Source organism: Oryctolagus cuniculus, chromosome 4, assembly GCF_964237555.1.
Source record: "Oryctolagus cuniculus chromosome 4, mOryCun1.1, whole genome shotgun sequence".
NCBI classification, from domain to species: Eukaryota; Metazoa; Chordata; class Mammalia; order Lagomorpha; family Leporidae; genus Oryctolagus; species Oryctolagus cuniculus.
The window spans coordinates 82,764,396-82,785,361 of record NC_091435.1 but is presented as its reverse complement, the minus strand read 5'-3'; the positions used below and the strand labels follow the sequence as shown (position 1 = coordinate 82,785,361).

The 20,966-nt window shown below is 49.8% G+C and overlaps 1 protein-coding gene across 2 annotated transcripts; it reads right to left on the bottom strand.

Annotated features, from left to right (window-relative positions):
* Positions 1-256: 256 nt before the first annotated feature.
* SLC51A (solute carrier family 51 member A) lies at positions 257-14,211 on the bottom strand. Of its 2 annotated transcripts, XM_002716536.5 has the most exons (9): positions 13,924-14,211; positions 13,228-13,322; positions 5,835-5,989; positions 5,301-5,374; positions 4,786-4,944; positions 4,152-4,263; positions 3,722-3,868; positions 1,142-1,247; positions 257-632 (listed from the first exon to the last, which is right to left on the bottom strand). In XM_002716536.5, exons 1-9 carry the CDS (start codon positions 13,959-13,961, stop codon positions 496-498), a joined length of 1,023 nt encoding a protein of 340 aa, XP_002716582.1. In that variant the 5' UTR covers positions 13,962-14,211; the 3' UTR covers positions 257-495. The 2 variants fall into 2 exon arrangements, 1 of the variants encoding a protein (XP_002716582.1); XR_011387979.1 differs by having other exon boundaries at positions 3,722-4,263.
* Between the last annotated feature and the right edge of the window lie 6,755 nt (positions 14,212-20,966).

The following is a 20,966-nucleotide window of genomic DNA, read 5'->3' as shown; positions in this document are numbered from 1 at the left end:
AGGCTTGTTGTCATTCTTACCCTAGTGACACATCTGTTAAAGGAAAGAACACCTTCTGTCCATTCTCTAGAAGCCTGGCTTCTTTAAAACTTTGAACTGCTCCTGCTTTGCCTAGTCAAGCACTACTGCTATTTGTATACCAGACACAGTACCAAGTACTCCTCCCTTTCATCTGCTTTGGGAAAGCTGAGCGACTTTTAAGTAAGCTTAAGGGCTAATAGTGGCACCCACAGAGGCAATGTACTCAGTTACAGAATTTTAGACTTCGTTCTATTTATTTATTATAAAACCTAAAAAGTATGTCCCCTGGGCAATATTCAAACATTTTCATAGTATTGCATAATATACCTTCATCTCCGTAGTCAAATATATGACCTGCCACCTTGTTTAGGCAACAGGAATCCTTCCCTATTTGATCAAAGTTGAGGGGCAGTGAAGAAATCGTGTGTTCCTCTAATGAGTACAGTGTCTTTTCCATTATTCAGGTCATCTCCCTCAGGCTTTGAGGTTTGAGTCCAGGTCTGGAGAAGAGAAAGCTTCATACCCAACCTTGTGGTCTTTCCTTCGGTAGTACATTCGTGTCAAGACGGTTATCAGAAAACTCTCTAGTATGAGGAGGTGGCAATTCATCACTGCAGTGTGGGATGAAATATAATGCAGGTTATACTAAGGGGTAGTATCCCACCAGCAGCCCCACCATATGAGTCAAACAATACTTTCTTCAATTTATCACTAAACCAGGACCTAGAGGTACTAAATTGTCATAAGTAACAGAGCAAAGTAATGGTAGAGCCAGAACCGGAACTTGGCTCTCTTACTTGATGTCCTAAAGCGGGCATGCAAACCCATTTCTTGTGTGTGTTTTATCAGCATGACCTTCTGCTTTCTAACTATACCCATTCTTCCAGGAGCTGAGATTGGACCTAGGTTGGCCATCACGGCTGGCTTCAGGCTGAGAAGTTGCAGTTCTCTGTGTGATCAGAGGCCATCTTCTCCTTAAAGTCTCTGCAGGGATTTCTTGGAGATCCCTTAACATTCCATGCAGAATCAGGCTGACCTGACCTCTTTTCTAAGGCCCCCTTTCCTGACGCTCTCACTTTTTGTCCTCCTCACAATGGGATAGGTGCCTTTATGTGCTCACCTTGAGATCTGGTCTTTGAGGAATAGGGAGGTGAGCAAGCAATCTGCCCACCATTGGCCAAGACTGAGAAAATGGAAGGCTGAAGGGCACTCAGGATAAGAAGTGTCTGTGGAACAAAAAAGAGAGGTGGGTTGGGAGCTGCCATCCATGGTACTGAGGCCAGCTAGCCCACTGCTGGGCCTTCTTTCACTGCAGATTTGGCCTCCATTATGTGTGCAGTTAGTTAAAAATTTTGGTGTTTTAATCTTTAGGCAAATTATAATCTTCTACCTACACAATATTTTATTGAGGCTTTTTATTTCCATCTCTTAGCCATGGCTACTAATAAGCAGTTAATAGATGAGAAAGGTAAATGATGACAGAAGAATAATTCAGTCTAGTTCAAGTACCCAAGAGATCCTTGCTCCTAGGATGATGGACAGTTAGCCATTAAAATGACCTATGGCCTTTGAGGAGCAGGCATTTAGTCTAGTGCTTCAGATGCCCGTGTCCCACATTGGAGTGCCTGGGTTGAGACCCAGCTCTGGTACCTGACTCCAACTTCCTGCTGATGAGACCCAGGGAGGCAATGATGATGGCTCAAGTAATTGGGTTCCTGGATTGATTTCCTAGTACCTGGCTTAATTTCTGGTCCAGCCCTAGGCCATTGAAGGCATGGGGGTGAATCAGTGGGTGGAAACTCATACTCTCTCTTTTCCCCTTCTGATTCCCCCTCTCTCTCTTCCTCCATCTCTCTTCCCCTTTTTGCCTCTCTCCATCTCTTTACCTCTCTCCCTCCCTCCCAGATAAATAAATATTTTTTTCTAAAGACGCCATTTGAAAACTCATGCCTGGGGCTATAGGAGGAAGGAGCAATGGGGAATGAGTGTTTAATAGGTACAGAATGTCAGTTGGGGAACTTGAAAAAATTCCAGAGATGGGTGGTGGTGATGTTTGCACAGTAATGTGAATGTTCACTTAAAGAATCATGGAGATGGTAAATTTTATGTTGTGTGAATTTCACCACAATGAAAGAAGTTGAAGACTAGGACAAAGATGGAGAGCACCACAGAATGACAATGAAGGAGACGAAAGACAGAGCAGGAGGAAAGTATATGGAGATGTGCGTAGAAATTCACATGTGCTCAGATCTAATGAGAATGTATGCAAAACCTCTCTGATTGTAAAGCACTCATTATGTCTGGGGAGTAAACGGGCCCAGCAATGAGACAGAAAGAACAGAGAAGGAAAAATGGTTTTGGAGTCATTGCATTTGGAAGCTAAGTCGTCTTTGGGTACAGAGAACACAAAGTGTATACGGTGACCAAGTGTGCCTGGGGGAGAATTTCCAGAAGTGTGAAGGTGAAGGGACAGTGACCTGAAGAAGGAATGTTAGTTTGGAAGTTAGCCCTGGGTTTAAATTCTAGCCCCATCCCTCATGTGCCACTGAGCAAGCCTTATAACCTCTCTGGATCTCAGTAGAATCTTTGTAGAACTAGATCTTTGTAGAATTGGAATAGTAATGATTCCTGAGAGTATTGTGAAAATTTGTGTTATATAAAAATTCCTAGCACATGGTGCAGGTAGAGAATAGCAGTTGTGATGTGCTGCTGCTGCTGCTAGTCTTAATGGATTATAGGACTTTGGGAAGTAATAGATAGCTTGATAATATACATAATAGGTTGAATTATGTCCCCCCAAAAGACATGCCAAAGTTCTGACCCCCCATTACCTCAGAATGTGACCTTATCTAGAAACAGGGTCATTGCAAAGATTATAGTGGGAGGGCCTTTAATCCAACATGACTGATATAAGAATAGGAGAGGAGGAGCTGGCCTTGTGGCATAGCTGGTAAAGCTGCCGCCTGCAACACTGGCATCCCATATGGGCTCCAGTTTATGTCCCAGCTGCTCCACTTCCAATCCAGCTCCCTGCTAATGGCCTGAGAAAAGCAGCTGAAGGTGGCCCAAGTGTTTGGGCCCCAGCCACCCACATGGGAGACTCAGATGGAACTCCTGGTTCCTGGCTTTGACCTGGCCTAGCCCAGACCATTGCAGCCATCTGGGAAGTGAACCAGTGAATTGAAGATTTTCTCTCCCTCCCTCCCTCCCTCTCTCTCTTTCTCTCTCTCTCTCTCCCTCCTTCTCTAACTCTGACTTTCAAATGAATAAAGAAATAAATCTTAAATAAAAAGAGACTGAGATACAGACACATGTAAAGAGAAGGCCATGTGGCAATGAAAGCAGACACTGGAGTGATGCAGCTGTGACCAAGAATTGCTGGCCACACCAGACACTAGAAAGAGGCACGCAGCCCTGCTAACTCCTTGATTTTGGACTTCCAGCCTCCAAAACGGTGAGACCATAAATTAGTGTTGTGAGCCACCCAGTTGGCAGTGTTTTGTTATGGCAGTCCTGGGAAACTGTTACAGCCAGAAAGGCAAAAGGTTGGAAGGGTGAGAACCATTTTCTAAATCTCATGGGAAACCCAGGCTTAAGAGACAGATTCCCAGATTTCATTTTAGCCTTTATTAGTCTCACCTAATCCCAATCATTTGTAGCTTTATTATTAAACCACCTTTCTCTCCCAGAGTGTACTTACCTGGAACAGAGCAAATTTGGCTCCCATGTTCTGCTCACGCAAGTGCAGCCTGGCCTGACGGAAAATGATGCCCAGGGCCCAGAGAGCCAACAGGGTGGACACACCGAGGAAAGTGTTGATCCATAGTGCTGTGCTCCTCTCGGAAATCTGGTGAGAGACCAGAAACTAGCAGAGAGGAAGGCAAGCCCTTTTCTCCTCCTTTAATTTCCCTCCTGCCATGGTGCAAAAGTCGATTTTTAAAAAAAGCCCCAAAGCCTTGGCCTGTACCAGACCTGTCTCTCCTCATCAGAGTCCCTGAGCCTCTACCTTTCCATGACCACCCTGCCCCTGGGGTCTTGTATCCGGACTGTAGGCTCCGACTACTCCTCCTCCTGGATCCCAGAGGTACTAAATGTGTCTTTGACGTTGCTGCCCCTTCCTCCTGGCTTACGTCTGCTGCATCATAGATGCCATCAGGGATGAGAAACAGGCCCACGAGGCCCAGCGAGATCTTGAAGAACGCATATTGGAATGGGCCCAACATCAGCAGCTTAAGCTTCTTCCTAAGGGAAGAAGAGGATTAGAAACATGGACCCACAAAACACCCACCCCCAAAGACCCCCTCCCCTCCAGCCTCCTCTCCGGACTCCTGGGCTGAGGCTTGGCCACCAACAGAACACCAAAATGATTAAATGGATAGGGACACAGAAAAAAGCTAGGATGTTAGCATTGGGAACACTCTGTGCCTTCCACCCACCTCCACACCTGAATGCTGCCTTTTGAGCAAGAGTTGCCAGGGTGCCCACCTCAACCTCATTAACCAAAATGGAAAGTAAATGGCCCAAAGGTCAGTTTCCTCTGTGTGGCTAAAGGGACTGTGAGCTTGAGAGATGGGAACTTAGAGGAGTTCCCCTTCCTCTGCTCCCCGCTGCATGGGGTTGGGTGCCCCTGTGTAGGTCCTGACCGCAGGCTACACACCCTTTCAACCCTTTCATCATTGGCTTTGTCCTGTTCAAAGCCAAGTCCAAGAGCCTTGAAGCAGGGCCAGCCAGCCATAAGAGGCTCACCTGTTCTTCTTTCCCTACCTGGTGAGCACGAACCGGGGGCAGCAGGGGCAGCAGCAGCAGCAGGGGCCTGTGTGGATCATCATCGGTGTGTCCTTCAATGCCCGCAGTACTGCCTCCTTCCCGCCAAAGCCTTCCACCATGACCATCATCAGTAGGTAAAAGCACAGAGAATAAAACCTGGGGAAGAAGTGGGACTGTGGGTGTGAGGGGGCGTGTCTGCCACCACAAGGCTGTAGGGAAAGGTGATAGGGGCTGGGCATTCTGTTTGTGTGACTCAAGAGGAGTGAAAGAGAGGACATGACCCAGAGTGCAGGGCAGAGGGGAGTTGGGGGCTGTTGGAACAAAGAGGTGCCTGAGGGATGTGTCAATGGCATTGCCTGAACAGGAGCCCTGGCGTAGCATGATTGGAGAAATGCTAGATTCATCATCACCTGGGACTAAAGACACGGACTTTGGCGTCCTGGTGAGTGGGGAATGAAGGGGACCCCTGAGAAATGCCCAGCCCTGAGTCGGGGGAGAGGCGGGACACTCACGAGGTTGTTACCAGTTCCACAAGCATGAGGGAACGAGGGATCCAGAGACCAAAGCAGCAGATTATAGACACCACCTGCTTGCAGAGAAACAAGAGACAGATTACGACAGACCTTTTGTGGCAAAGGCCCCAGGAAGCAAAACCTGTCCACCTGAGGCACCATTCTTCAACAGTTGCCAACTGGAAAAATCGCTAATTAAATCACGCAAACCAAGGACTTAACATGCTATGGCAGTGCAATAAAAAGGCCCGGGAAAAAAAATTCTACACTGAAAACCCAGTGCCCGCTGCCCAGGAAGGGGATTTGCTCTTAACAGAGACACTGCACCTTGGGGGAGGTGAGTGGGGCCACCGGTGGACTGAGCAGCTTCTCTAGCTGTCTCTGCAGCCTTCCAGGCTAGGGTCCTGATTCCCAGTGCCATCAGATTATAAACCCTGACGTGGTAGTGACATGCGCTGTTGAGTTTAGAGGACTTCTCAACATGGTCCCTGCGTCTTCTCCAGTCCCTCCTGGAGGGCAGCTCCAGGCTCTCACCGTGGGGGCAGAGCTCATCCAGAGCAGAGTCTTCCTCTTGATGGGACAGCTTGTGTTCTTGTGCAAGTAGACAGCATTCTCCAGGAAGATGGCGATCGAGCCCAGGGCAAGCAAGGTCAGGATGCAGCTGAGGGTAATCTCCACAGGGCCCAAGGCTAGAGAGAGGAGCAGGAGGCAGCCTCCAGTGAGCTGAGGACCAGAGCTGAAGGGGAAGGTGCAGCCTTCCTCACCAGGGTCTAAACTGCCTTGTCTAGAATTAGCTTCCGGTTTAGGTTCCCATCCGTGTAGAAGAATGACTGGTTTGTGGTTTTGTTTTGTTTTGTTAAAGATTTATTTGTTTGAAGGAATTACAGAGAAAGAGGTAGAGACAGAGATCTTCCATCTGCTGGTTCGCTGCTCAAATGGCTGCAATGGCTGGAGCTGAGCCAGGCCAGGAGCCAGGAGGCAGGAGGCAGGAGGCAGGAGCTTGATCCGGGTCTGCCACGTGGGTGGCAGGTCCCCAAATACTTGGGCCATCATCCACTGCTTTTCCCAGGCCGTTAACGGAACTGGATCAGAAGTGGAGCAGCCATGCCAGGACACGAACTGGCACCCATATGATATGCCAGCATCACAGGTGGCTGCTTTACTGGCTATGCCACAGTGCTGGCCCCAGAATGACTGTTTTTTATACTTGAAAGTATCTAACATGTGGCCAGGAAGTAGTCACCCTGCTGCATGGATGGGAGCCCAGATCAGATAATCCTAGGTATGATAAGATCTTCTTGGACCAGGGTACAGACACCAAACAAGGTTTATACAGTTAGTGAGACTGCGAATTAAGAGGCCCAGCAGGGCTTATTCACTTTTCTGCCTCTGGTGCCAGATGCCACCCTCGCAGACCTGGGCAACTGTGATTGTAGCAGCGTGTAATTAATGGTATACCCTAGTGCTGCTTGCATTTGTTTTCACCAAAGTGACACCATGAATAAAGCTAGGACATTAATAAAAAAGAAATGGATCCAAATAAAGACTCCAAGGACGTCTGGCCCATGGTGGCCTCATACTTTGTCTTAGTGCCTCCCAAACTTCAGCTGTTAGAATCCTCTGGGGAAGCTGCTAAAAATCAGTTGTGCAGCCCCTCCTCTCAGACACACCGCCTCAGTCGATCTGGGGTGGGCCCAGTCAGCTACATGGTTAACAAGTTCACCTGGTAACAGCCAGAGGTTAACAAACAGAGAATCTGATCTGGCCTCACCAGTGCTAACGGAAAAAATTAATGTAGTCATCATACGTGCTTGTACACATGTGACTCACTAAGGCAACAATTCCTCTTAAACAGAGTTCTGTGTGCTTAGTGACTCAGTCCCTGCGCTCCTCTGTCTCCGTCTCTGCACCCCTTTGCGCCTCCTGACTGGTCAGACAGGCGCAGCAAGTGGGGAAGACTGTCAGGGGGCAGTCAGCCGTCCTGGTGCCCTGGGGAGTGAAGCAGGAGGAGACCCTGGAGCAAGAGGGCAGCCCAGACACGACCGCTGAAGCTAAAGCACGGGGGAAGGAGACTGACTGCTCACCTGGTCTGTCATCCCTGGCAGCGCCACAAGAGGCAGCCAGGATGAACACGCATTTGTTAAAAAAAAAAAAAAAAGAAGAAGAAGAAGAAAAAAAAAAAGCCAGCACATTGATCCCGGCTGCTCTTATTTCAGGGCACACTTCTCCTCCCCCTCTGTTTCTGTGTGCTTTGTCTGAGGGGGCCCCTTTATCTCTGACCACAGTTTGGTGTCCTGGCTGGTGCAGGAGCCCCTCCCAGGGAGAGGGGAGGACAGGGCAGATTCTGATTGGCAGTTTCCTCTAACTGCTGTTCTTGGTGCTCTGTTTTTCTTTCTGTGTGCAGTATCTTCAGGCTGTTGTCTCACTTCCACAGTGTAAACGCTAGGAGAGAATTTCTCCACATCCGTGGCCTGAAATCACTGCTCTGCATCCCGCTCCTTGACCCTCCTGGAAGTTCACCCCCTTCCTTACTGTCCTGTTCCAACCCAGTCCCCCCTCCCAACCTTTGTTTTCTTAAAAGATTCATTTTTTTTTTATTTGAAAGGCAGAATTAGAGAGATAGAGAAGGAGAGAGAGAGAGAGAATGCTTTCATCCTCTTGTTCACTCCTCAAATGGCTGCAGCAGCTGGGACTGAGACAGGCCAAAGCCAGGAGCCAGGAGCTTCTTCCGGGTCTCCCGTGTGGGTGCTTAGGCCCAAGTATTTGGGTCATCTTCTGCTGCTTTCCCAGGTGCATTAGCAGGGAGCTGCATTGGAAGTGGAGCAGCTGGGACTCGACTGGCGCCCATATGGGATGCCGGCACTGAAGGCAGCAGCTTAACTCGCTACACCACAATGCCGGCCCCACAGTTCTCCCTTTTCAGATATTATGGGACAAAAGAGTTCCATATTTTAATATGCCTCAAAGTTCAATGTTTCTTTCCTGCAAAGCACACTGAAGTTTTCAATCTACTCATTTATTTACATTGTTCATTTCCAAAAGCAATTAATAGAATGTATCTTGTATGACAATTTCCCATAGAGCTGTTTTCCTCATGCCTCCTGGGGACTACTATTCCCTCTAATATCCCACAGAAGACATGGAAAAGAGAAAGTTTCTGAAATGTCCTAAATTTGATTACATTCCCATAGTGATCCCATGGACACCACCGCTTCCTGCTCCTAGTTCCAACCAGCCCAGCAGCAGCAAGTGCTTCTCCTTACAGACCATCTGTCCCACACACCCCTGACTGGGTTGTCCAGGCCCTATGCTTTCTTCCTCCAAGTTAAAAATATATATATATATTTTTAATTTGAAAATCAGAGAGACACAGAAAGAGAAGCAGACAGAGAGATCTCTGCTGGTTTACTCCCCGGATGCTTGCAACAGCCAATACTGGGCCAGGCCAAAGAGGGGAGCCAGGAACTCAATCCAGGTCTCCTAGTTGGGTGCAGAGCCATAGGTACTTTGGCTGTCATCTGCTGGCTGAGGATGCATTTAGCAGAACGTTGGAATCAGAACACAGCCTGTCGCTCCAGGGCGGGATGGAGGCGCTCCAAGTGTCGTCTAAACCACTGCACTGAACACCCGTTCCTCTTTCTTCACGTTTGGATCATAAAAAGTGGACATTTTCTCAACTGCTATCCAGCCTTGCTGCTGATAGTTTTGGGAACTTGTCCCAAGGTCCAGTCTTTTTTTTTTTTCCCTTTTTTTGCTATCATCTATAAGGGTTCAATAAATCCTTGTGTTTCAAGAGTTCCCTCGGTCTCAAGAGTTTTGATTTAATAACACTTTGGGAAATACTTGTCTCACCATCACAAATACAATTATTTGTTTAGCAACTATCGTTTAATTTGCAGTTCCCTGATTGTTAGCAAAGGCAAGCATCTTTTTGAGTATTTATTGACTGGAGTTTTTTCCTTCTATTAGTTGTTCATATATTTTATTCAACTTTTATTGGTTAATTTTTCTTATAGTGACTGCAGATGCTTTGTTGGTCAGAGATTTGAAAACATCTCCTGGTTTGTGTTTTACTTTTTAACTTTGTTTGCAGTACTTTTAGTTTATATGGAAGTTTTTTGCTCTGTGTGGTCAACCTTCATGATCATTTGTGAATTCTTTTGTTTTAAGAAATTATTCTTGGGAGCCAGCACTGTGGCATAGCTAGTAAAGCCAACAGCTGCTGCACTGGCATCCCATATGGGTACCAGGTTGAGTACCCATATGGTACTGCTCCACTTCCAACCCAGCTCCCTGCAAATGTACCTGGGAAAGAAACAGAAGATGGCCCAAGTTCTTGGGCCCCTGCACCCACGTGGAAGACCCAGATGAAGTTCCTGGCTCCTGGATTCGGCCTGACCCGGAGCTGGCCATTGAGGCCATCTGGGGAGTAAATCAGAGGATGGAAGATCTCTCTCTCTCTCTTTCTCTCTCTCTCTCTCTTTTTCCTGAGTTTCAAATAAATAAGTAGAAATTATTCTCTGTTCTCAATCATAAAGATATCCTTCCATATTTTCTTTGTGAAAGTGTTTGCATTTTACATTGAGGTATTTAGTCTGTCTGAATTAGAGCTACTTTGGAGCAATTTTTTTTTTCTTTTCTTTTCTTTTCTTTTCTTTTTTTTTTTTTTTTTTTTTTTGGACAGGCAGAGTGGACAGTGAGAGAGACAGAGAGAAAGGTCTTCCTTTTGCCGTTGGTTCACCCTCCAATGGCCGCCTCGGCCGGCGTGCTGCGGCCGGTGCACCACGCTGATCTGATGGCAGGAGCCAGGTGCTTCTCCTGGTCTCCCATGGGGTGAAGGGCCCAAGCACTTGGGCCATCCTCCACTGCACTCCCTGGCCACAGCAGAGAGCTGGCCTGGAAGAGGGGTAACCAGGACAGAATCCGGCGCCCCGACCGGGACTAGAACCCGGTGTGCTGGCGCCGCAAGGCGGAGGATTAGCCTAGTGAGCTGTGGTGCCGGCCCAATTTTTTTTAATTATGTCACTCGGGACATACAAATCTTAGATTGGAGTGACTGGATTCCAGGTTCTTTTTTTTTTTTTTTTTAAGATTTATTTATTTATTTGAAAGAGTTACATAGAGAAGGAGAGGCAGAGAGAGAGAGAGTGAGAGAGAGAGAGAGAGAGTTCTTCCATCCACTGGTTCACTCCGCAGTTGGCTGCAACTGCCAGAGCTGTGCTAATCTGAAGCCTGGAGCCAGGAGCTTCCTCCGGGTCTCCCATGTGGGTGCAGGGGCCCAAGGACTTGAGCCATCTTCCACTGCTTTCCCAGGCCACAGCAGAGAGCTGGATGGGAAGTGGAGCAGCCGGGACTGGAAGCAGTGCCCATATGGGATGCCGGCACTGCAAGTGGCGGCTCTACCCGCTATGCCACGGCGCTGGCCCCTGGAGTAATTTCATGCATAGTTATTATCTGGGACAGGCAATTGTCCCACATCTCTTATTTTTTAAAAATTTTATTTATTTGGAAGGTAGAGTGACAGAGAGTGAGATACAAAGAGAGAGATTTTCTATCGCCAAATGCCCGCAACATCCAAGTCTGAGCCAAGCCAAAGCCAGAAGCCAGGAGCTCCATCGGGGTCTCCCATGTGGGTGAGAGGGACCCAAGGACTTGAACCATCCTCTGCTGCCTTCCAGGCACATTAGCAGGAAGCTGGATTGGAAGTGGGGCAGCTGGGACTCAAACCAGCACTCTGATATGGGAGGCTGGTGTCCCAAGCAGCAGCTTAACCTGATGTACCACAGCGTCCCTACCCCAGGCCAAGTCTGTCCTGTCCCACTGCCATGGGGAGCATCCTTTCCTGTGTCAAGTCCCCAAGTAGGAAAGCTCTATTTCTGAGCCCTCTGTTATGCTCTCTGTTCTGTCAGGTCCTTGCCATTATCACCTCATTGCTTTCATTATGACTGCCTTGTGGTGAGCCTTAATCCCTGATAAGACAGCATTCCTCCTTCCCCCTTTTCAAAGTTGCCTTGGGTTTTCTTGGACCCTCTATTTACTTGCATATGATTGGGTCAGTCCATTTAAAAAAAAAATCCTGTAAGGTATATAATTGCAATCCCAGGCATCTCAAAAACTGTTTATTAAAAGATTCCGTAGTTCCTCTAGAATAACTCTTTCTGAAGTGGCATTTAATTTAAGGACCTACAGAATTTGTAAATGAAGCAAGGAGGGAATTTTCCTGTATATCCTCCATCCACTTCCTGGTTCTCCTGCTTCTGACTGTGTCATCACCCAGCACCTGCCCTAGCTGTGTCTGGATATTCACTACATCGCCTGCTCTTTGGGTTACCTGTGTGTTTTCTGGTACTTCCCTTCCTTTCCTGCCTCTGCCCTGGCACAACCCCTTTTCCACCTGCTGGGTCTGGTCACTAACCTCTAATTTATGTGCCTGCTTCTTAAGGCGGTCCCTCCTGATTACTGATTAATGGTCCTGAAGCATTCTTTAAACCAGAGCTCCTCCCCGCCTCAGCCCTCACAGCTCCCACAGCTTTCTGTCTACAGGATAAAGTACAGCTCTGTGCCTGACATTCATCAGGCACGCCTTGCCTGCCCAGCCCTCCCATGCTCCTCTTCCAGTAACTTTGAATCCTACCAGATCCAGCTCCCCAGCGTTAGGGGACCTCACCTGATGGTTTTGTCACCACCCTGCCCCAGGAGTGTGCACCACCTGCCAATCTTACTCCCTGTACCTGTAACATGGCAGCTTGCTTGACTGGCAGTCCTATAATACTCTCTTCTCTGGTAGTCCTTGGTGTTTCTGTTTGCACATTCTCTGTGTAACAAAGCAATGGAAGGACCACTTCCGTGGTGTCAGGCAAAGGTTCTCAACTTCAGCACTGTTGACACTTTGGGCACTGCAGGAGGTGTAGCAGCCTCACTGTTGCAACTAGAACAGTCTCTAAACATTGCCAAGTGTCCCCTGGGCTTAGAACTCCTGGTGGAAGGGAAGACTTGGACCACTAGCTGCAGTGTAGCAGCATCCACTGGCACTACCGCAGAGAGGCTACCAGGTGTCCCTGGACACTCCGGCAACTGGCCATCACTCTGATTCCAAGCATCTGGAATGAAGCTGTAGCTAAGCCAAGGACAGGCCCCCACCTGCCTGCTAACATGAACTGACAGCATCATCCTGCTCAGATAGAGTCTACGCTGTGAGGTGAGCACGTGTAGAAGGAAACTGTGGAGAGAGCAGTAAGTGTACCCTGGAGACGTGGACTCCTGTTCAGCATTCAGAGGAGGTTAATCGTGCAGCAGGAAAACAAATAAAAGGCGGATGTGAGCCATACTGGCTAGAGAGATGCTAGGGCCATTTGAGCCTCAGTGGTTTCGGTGTCCAGGGAAAATGCTGGGTCCCATCCTATACCTTTGACTCTGAGATCCAGTTCTCTAACAGGATCTAGTCCAACACTGTGACACTTTCACAGGTTCACCCAAGTCTAAAGCACATCACTCCCGATAAGCAGCCCCTAGAATGCCATGGGCTGATTCCCCAGGAGGATGTGATGCAGGTCTCTTGGGGATTCTGTGGGGCTTGGACCATTTGGACCCCATCTTGAGGCTCTGGAATCTGAAAAATGCTTCAGGTCCCTGTGTCCCCAGTTTGAATAAATTTTGAGGCTGGGACTCGTGGTGTTCCAACCTGCAGACTTACCTCCCAGGATAGCTTGTCATCCCCACCTCCCAACCCCGCCTTAGGCCCACTGACTCCCTAAAGAGTCGCTCTTCTCCAAGACTTTGAGTACAATGGACACCAGGCCAGCCAGCCTCCCAGGCTGTCCCGTTGGCGAGCTCAGCCTCACCTCGCCTCCGCTCCCCTAGCTGTCCTGACTTCCCTCTGGGCTGGGCATCTCCTTTCAGGTCCCTCTGGGGAGGCACCCTGACTCACCTCTCAGGAGCTGGGCTGCAGTGGGCGGGTAAGAGAAGCAGTCAGAAGGAATATTGTAATTGGTTTTCAGTACCTCCAGAAGGTCAGCCGTGTACCTGGAGAGACATCAGAGTGAAGGGACGGTAGCAGGTTGGACCCTGGTTCCCTAATTTTCCCTCAACACTCCTGGGTACAAGGATGTTACCCATTACCCACCCTCACCCCTGCCCATGGCCCCACTAGTGCGTAAGGCTCTCCACTAGCCAGGGACATGTCTGGCTGCAGTGCCCAAAGAGCCCCCAGCCAATTCTTCCCGCTCATCAGGGCAGCAGCCCTAGCATGAACCAGGGTGCAAGAGCAGGGTTCCAGAGGGAAAGCATCCCTTAGCACCAGGGTCGGGTCCCCTGCCAGCCAGGGCCTCTACATTATCTCCAGGAATGCCTTCCACAGCTCCTACCCCTGAGATCTCCCTCTGCCCAGGTTGAGGGCAAAGCCCAGGCCCTGAATGGCCTGCCACACACTAGCCTGATCCCACAGTGTCTCTGCGGACCTGGAGGCCAGCCAGACCTTCGTCAGTCTTGTCTCATTCTGGGTGCTGGGAGCCAAAGGGCTCTGGGACGGAGGGAGGGAGGGAGGGAGGTTGGGAGGCCAGAGCGATAGGGGCCACCGTTGCTTGGCAACTGGCTCCAGGCCCAGGGCCTGCCGCCCGTCACTTACCTGGGGTCAAGCTTTATCTGAGTCCTGCCCAGCTCCATCTCTCTTTCCCTCCAGCTGTCCCAGCAGGCACCGAAGGGTGAAAGGAGCAGGCAGGGTGGGCAGGTGGAGGTACTGAGGGAGGCTCCTGCCCAGCACTGCCACTGCTGGCCTTTGCCGGAGGACTGGGAATGGCTTGGTCTTCCCTCCTCTGGCTCTCTCGCTCCTCCAGCCTCTCTTGCCAACCTTCTGTCTCAGAGTTCACCCTGGAGGAATTTGACCTTTCTAGGCCTGCTGAGTTCCCCGGTTCCTGACTCCTCCCTGTCGTGGGTGTGGCTCCTCCCATCTTTTCCAGATGAATGCCTTTGGCCACGCCTTGCCCCTGGCCTTCCTCCATCCTCAGTACCCCTCTTTGGGGTCCAGGACAAAGCTCCTCCTATCTGGAGCCAGGGTGTGGACAAAGCCCTTGCTTCCCACTGCAGTGTCCCCTGGTCAACAATCCCTGGGGAACCTGACTGGAATTCAGGCTCTGGACCCCTGGAGATGGAAGAAGCAGGACTGAGGCCTTGGCTGTGTCTGGTGTGGCTGGCTTGTATGTGGGTTGGAAAAGCCAGATGAGGTCCGCGTGGGCTGCCTAAACTTAAGTCCATCATATTTTTAAAAATAGATTTTATTTATTTAAAATGCACAGACACACACAGAGATAGAGGAAAGAGATTTTTTTCCTTCTGTTGGTTCATTCCCCAAGTGACTACAATAGTTGGGGCTGAGCCAGGCTGAAACTAGAAGCCAGGAACCCCATCTGAGGCTCCCATGTGGGTGGCAGGGGCTCAAACCCTTGAGCCATCCTCTGCTGCTTTCCCTGGCACATTAGCAGGGAGCTGGATTGAAAGTGGAGCAGCCAGCACCCAACCGACACTGATATGGGATGCCAGGGTCACAGGTTTGCCACAGTGCCAGCCCCAGCCTGTCATATATGTCTTCATGAGAGACTTACCCAGCCAATAGCCTGGCCTGACTTCACAGCCAAGTGGAGGCTGTATTTAAGAGTTAGAGTTATGGGGTGAAACTTCTGGGCACAAGGTTTGGAAAACTGCCAAATTAGATGCCTATCAACTGCTTTATTGGTTGGTGTTTTCTCCTTTTTCTCTCCAAATGGGTTTAAAACTTTTTGGGACTGGTCCCCAGTAGTGGGCCACTGCTATGGTGCTGTGGATTAAACCCCGGCCCGCAGCACCAGCATCTCACATGGGTGCCTGTGTGAGTCCCTGCTGCTCCACTTCCGATCCAGCTCCCTGCTAATGCACCTGGAAAAGCAGCAGATGCTGGCCCAAGTCCCTGGGCCCCTGCACCCATGTGGGAGACCTGGAAGAAGCTCCTGGCTCCCAGCTTCAGCCTGCCCCATCCCCAGTTGTTGTGGCTATTTGGGGTGTGGCCTAGAGGATGGAAGATCTCTCTCTCTCTCTCTGTAGTTCTTTCAAATAAATAAATCTTAAAAAAAAAAAAAAAAAAAAAAAAAAAAAAAAAAAACCACAGCCCACACACTTCTTAGAATTAGGTTTCCTGACTGACAAAACAACAACATCTGAGCAGCAGTAGCAGCTAATGCCTCGTGCACACAAGTGCTGTAGGAAGTGCCGGGTGCTCCTTATCTCATTGAAACCTTACAGCTACTCGAATGAGTCAAGGACTATCAGTACTCCCATTTTATAGATAAGAAAATGGAGGCCCAGAAAGGTTAAGAAACCAGGTTAGACAGAGAGCTATGGGGCTGTGGAGAGGGGCAAGAGGGACCTGAGGGAGGGGCTCTGTTGGGTTCAGGTGAAGACTTGAGATGGTGAGAAGAGGGCCCATAACAGGGTCCATCTGGGAAGGTGCAGGAAGCAGTTACTGGAGGGAGCAGAACTCCCCGCTCCTGTCCCCAACACCTCAGAATATCTCCCAAGGGTCAAACGGAGCCCGCCTCCCGTTAACCTCGCTCCCAAAGCACAGCTCTTAGGACAGGCAAGGTGGTGGCCCAGAAGTCGCAGGGCTGATGACCCCTTGAAGTGGAGGTAAGGACAGGGGGAGGAAGGCTGGGGCACTGCCCGGCAGAGGGTCAATAGCCCCAGCCCCTCCCTGCCAGACACAGGCTGACTCAGCCTCCTCAAAGCACTTGTACGGAACGTCCCCCGGGTCATTCCTCTCTAGCCCAGTGAGAGGCCTTGAGCTTAATTGCCCAAAGGCCTGAACTCTAGACTTCCTGAGAGCAGCTGACACGTGCTGAGGATATCCTGTGAAACTTCACCGTGGAAGTAGGCGCCAGGGAAGGAGAGGAGGGAGGTGGGGGACCTCAGTGGCCTGAGACTCCGTGCTCTGTACCTGGGTGGCAGAGGCTGGGAGACCCCAGGGGACCGGCCCCTCCTGGCATGGACACTGATAGGGAGGCGGAAATAACAAGGTGTCATCGAGAGGGAGGCTTTGGCACTGACAGGTGCCTCTACCCCACCCAAGTTCCCTAAGTGGCTGTCTTGGTGGCCCCGGGGACTATAGCAGGTGCCGTCCTGCCCCACCACCAGCCTTGCACAGCAGAGGCGTGGCCAGAGGAGCTGGGCCCAGCAGTCAGGTTCCCTGCTCGCCATCAAATGCTGATGTTCAGAACCAAGAAGAATCACACTTCCTTTCAGCTTTTTGGCCCAGGTCTTCCCACACAAGTATGTGATGACACAGTATGATACCAGGGCTGGGGCACGGCCGGCCTGCAGGCCATATAAGGCTCTCAAGATCACGGGTCTGGCCCTGCCAAGGCAACCACAGGCAGGACTTGAAATTTAATATGTCTATAGCAGGCTAATGTTTAAGTTGATAATTGTGTGTGGCCCAAAAATGATGTTGTAAACATATAAATGACCCTTGGCAGAAAAAAGGTTCCCCATCCCAAAGGCCATCCCGACCCTCATATAAGGGTTGTTTTTGAAAAATCAAAAAATAAAATGATGGGGCTGACACTGTGGCACAGCAGGTTAAAGCCCGGCCTGCAGTGCCAGCATCCTGTATGGGCACCAGTTCATGTTTTGGCTGCTGCACTTCTGATCCTGATCCCTGCTCATGCACCTGGGAAAGCAGCGGAGGATGACCCAAGTCCTTGGGCCCCTGCACCCACGTGGGAGACCTGGAAGAAGCTCCTGGCTCCTGGGTTCAGCCTGGCCCAGCCCCGGTCATTAGGCCATTTGGGGAGTGAACCACCAGACAGAAGACCTCTCTCTCTGCCTCTACCTCTCTCTGTAAATCTGCCTTTCAAATAAAATAAAAATAAATCTCAAAAAAAGGAAAAAAACAGTATCCATTCTTCAAAAATAAAATTAGGAGATTTTATCAATTTTCCCCATCTCGTCAATCTCTTGATGTTCTTTCTCTTTCATAAAAATAACTTACTGAGATAAAATTCACTTCACATAAAATCACCATTAATCTAAGTGCCAAGTGTTTCTGTTACCCTACAAAGAAACTTCTCATCTCCAAATCCCCCCTTCCACCCATCCCCTGGCAACCACTAGTGTGCTTTCTGTCTATGGAGTTGCTTATTCTGGACATTTCATGGACATGGAACCATATGTGTATGGTCTTGTGATCCTGATTTCTCTTGTTTAGCATGGTTTCAAGGTTTATTCATTTTTCAGTACAGTCACATTTATCAGCACTTCATGATTCATGATTTCTTTAAAATCATTTCTTTAAAAGATTTCTTTATCTATTTGAAAGTCAGAGTTACACAGAGAGAAAAGGAGAGGCAGAGAGAGAGAGAGAGAGAGAGAGAGAGATATCTTCCACCCGCTGGGTCATTCCCCAAATGGCCGCAACAGTCAGAGCTGCGCGGATCCGAAGCCAGGAGCCAGGAGCTTCCTCTGGGTCTCCCACGCAGGTGCAGGGGCCCAAGGACCTGGGCCATCCTCCACTGCTTTCCCAGGCCACAGCAGAGAGCTGGATCAGAAGTGGAGCAGCCTGGACTCGAACTGGCGCCCATATAGGATGCCAGCACTGCAGGTGGCGGGTTAACCCTCTAAGCCACAGAGCCGGCCCCCACCTGTTTCTATTTTCTTTGGAGAACTATGCATTTAAATCTCTTGGCCACTTAAAAATTATGCTGTTGTTAGGTGAGATGGCTGGAATAGAAGCTCATGTCTTCACACAAGAAAAAATTCAGGCGTGAGACAGAGGAGTGATAAGCAAGGTAGCAAGGCTTCATGTGGCAGGGCTTCCGTCAGAACGCATGGGCACCTCTCCAGATGGAGGTGAGAGGCCGCGCCCAGCCATTCAGCTGGGTGGGGTAAGCAAGCTTGCACAGTTCAATGGAGAGAATACACCTGATGGGCCAGGCAGGCGTCTCCAGAAAGAGCTGAGAGTGCAGTCTGCATTCAGACTGGGGCTTATAAGGAAATGGGGTCCAATTCTTCCCTCCCATTCCCCGCCACCGCCAACCCCCCACCCCCCGCCCCTCCAGCCTCTTCTCCAGGATAAAGAGTTCACTGAGTGTGAAACAGGTAAAATTCCTCCCAAGCTTTTATTGCCCAATATTTGGGGCTGGGCAGAGAGGATTCTCCTGGGGTGCTTTGCCTGGAGGCTGCTTCCTTCATTTTCGCAAGTGCTCTGTTTTCCTTAGGTCCCTCTCATACACACAGGCTAATTTCTAACTTCCTGTCTAACCCTGATTCCATTACAACTGGGTCTGGGCTGCTCAAGGAGGGTCAACCAATTCCCCAGAAACAAGAGTTGGCAGGCTTTGTGACAAAGCAGGTAAAGCCTCTACCTACAATGCCAGCATCCCATCCAGCTCCTTGCTGATGCACTTGGGAAGGCAGGGGAGGATTGCCCACATCCTTGGGTCCCTGCACCCACTGGGAGACCCAGAAGAAGCTCCTGGCTCTTGCCCTGGACATTATGGCCACTTGGAGAGTGAACCAGCAGATGGAAACTGTCTCTCCCTGTCTCTCTTTTTCTTTCTCTATAACTTGCCTTTCATATAATTTTTTTTGGACAGGCAGAGTTAGACAGTGAGAGAAAGAGACAGAGGGAAAGGTCTTCCTTCCATTGATTCACCCTCCAGATGGCTGCCACGGCCGGTGCACTGTGCTGATCCGAAGCCCGGAGCCAGGTGCTTCCTCCTGGTCTCCCATGCAGGTGCAGGGCCCAAGCACTTGGGCCATCCTCCACTGCTTTCCCAGGCAACAGCAGAGAGCTGGATCGGAAGTGGAGCAGCTGGGACTCGAACTGGCGCCCATATGGGATGCCAGCACTGCAGGCAGCGACTTTACCCAGTACACCACAGTGCCAGCCCCAAAATATCTGTTTTTAAAAATTATTTACATATTTGTTATTTGAGAGACAGAGAAAAAAATGGAAAGATAAAAGTGTGTGAGGGGGCTGGTACTGTGGCGTAGCAGGTAAAACCACCACCTGCAGTGCCGGCATCCCATATGGGCAACGATTAGGGACTCGGCTGCTCCACTTCCAATTCAGCTCTCTGCTATGGCCTGGGAAAGCAGTAGAAGATGGCCCAGATACTTGGGCCCCTGCACCCACATGGGAGACTGGGAAGAAGCTCCTGGCTCCTGCCTTCGGATCAGCGTAGCTCCGGCCATTGTGGCCATCTGGGGAGTGAACCAGTGGGTGGAAGACCTCTCTCTCTCTCTCTCTCTCTCTCTCTCTCTCTCTCTCTGCCTCTCTGTAACTCTGCCTTTCAAATAAATAAAACTTTAAAAAAAAAAGTGTGTGTGTGTGTGAGAGAGAGAGAGAGAGAGAGAGAGATTTCACATCTGCTGGTTTACTCCCTAAATGGCTGTTAGGGCTGAGGCTAGGCTAAAGCTAAAGCTTGGAGCTGAGAACTCAATCCACATGGGTAGCAGGAACTGGGTCTGCATTAGCAGGAAGCTAGAGTCAGGTATTGGAGGCAGGTATCTAACCCAGTCACTCTGATATGGGACATGGGTGTCTTATTTATTTACTTATTTGAGATTGTTGATTTAGACCAGTCAGTTTCTGTGTGTGTGCATGTGTGTGTTTGACAGAGTTAGACAGTGAGAGAGAAAGAGACAGAGAGAAAGGTCTTCCTTCCATTGGTTCACCCTCCAAATGACCACCATGGCCGGTGCTGTGCCGATCTGAAGCCAGGAGCCAGGTGCTTCTTCCTGGTCTCCCATGCGGGTGCAGGGCCCAAGCACTTGGGCCATCCTCCACTGCCCTCCCGGGCCACAGCAGAGAGCTGGACTGGAAGAGGAGCAGCTGGGACTAGAATCCAGCGCCCATATGGGATGCCGGCGCCACACGTGGAGGATTAACCAAGTGAGCCATGGTGCCGGCCCTTTGTGTGTGTGTGTGTGTGTGCGTGTGTGTTTTAAAGATTTTACGTATTTAATTAATAAGGCAGAGTTATAGAGACAGAGAGGGAAAGAGAAAAGAGAGATCTTCCATCTGCTGATTCATTCCCCAAATGGCTGCAATGGCTGGAGCTGGGCCAATCCGAAGCCAAGAGCCAGAAGCTTCCTCTGGGTCTCCCACATGGGTGCAAGGGCCCAAACATTTGGGCCATCTTCTACTGTTTTCCCAGCTAGGACTTGAAACAGAGCCCATATGAGATGCTGGCACTGCAGGCAGCAGCTTTACCTGCTATGCCACAGTGCCGGCCCCGAAAAGAAAATTCTTTCCCTCATTGAATGGTTAACACCCTGACCTGAAGTGCCAGCATCCCATATGGGCACCTGTTTGAGACTTGACTGCTCCGCTTCCAATCCAGCTCTCTGCTATGGCCTGGGAAAGCAGTCAAAGATGGCCCTAGTCCTTGGGCCCTGCACCCACATGGGAGGCCTGGAAGTAGCTCCTGGCTCCTGGCTTCGGATCAGCTCAGCTCTGGCTGTTGTGGCCATTTGGGGAGTGAACCAGTGGATGGAAGACCTCTGTGTGTGTGTGTGTAACTCTGACTTTCGAATAACTAAGCAAATCTTTAAAAGAGAGAGGAGAGAGAGAGAGAGAGAGAGAGACAGAGACAGAGGAAGGAAGGAAGGAAGGAAGGAAGGAAGGAAGGAAGGAAGGAA

Excerpts from the sequence above, each read along its gene's own strand:
- SLC51A (XM_002716536.5), bottom strand. The coding sequence starts at position 13,961 with ATGGAGCTGGGCAGGACTCAGATAAAGCTTGACCCCAG. Across the intron at positions 13,323-13,923 it reads CAGATAAAGCTTGACCCCAG|GTACACGGCTGACCTTCTGG; the intron begins GTAAGTGACGGG and ends ATGTCTCTCCAG. Across the intron at positions 5,375-5,834 it reads GGATGAGCTCTGCCCCCACG|GTGGTGTCTATAATCTGCTG; the intron begins GTGAGAGCCTGG and ends CTCTGCAAGCAG.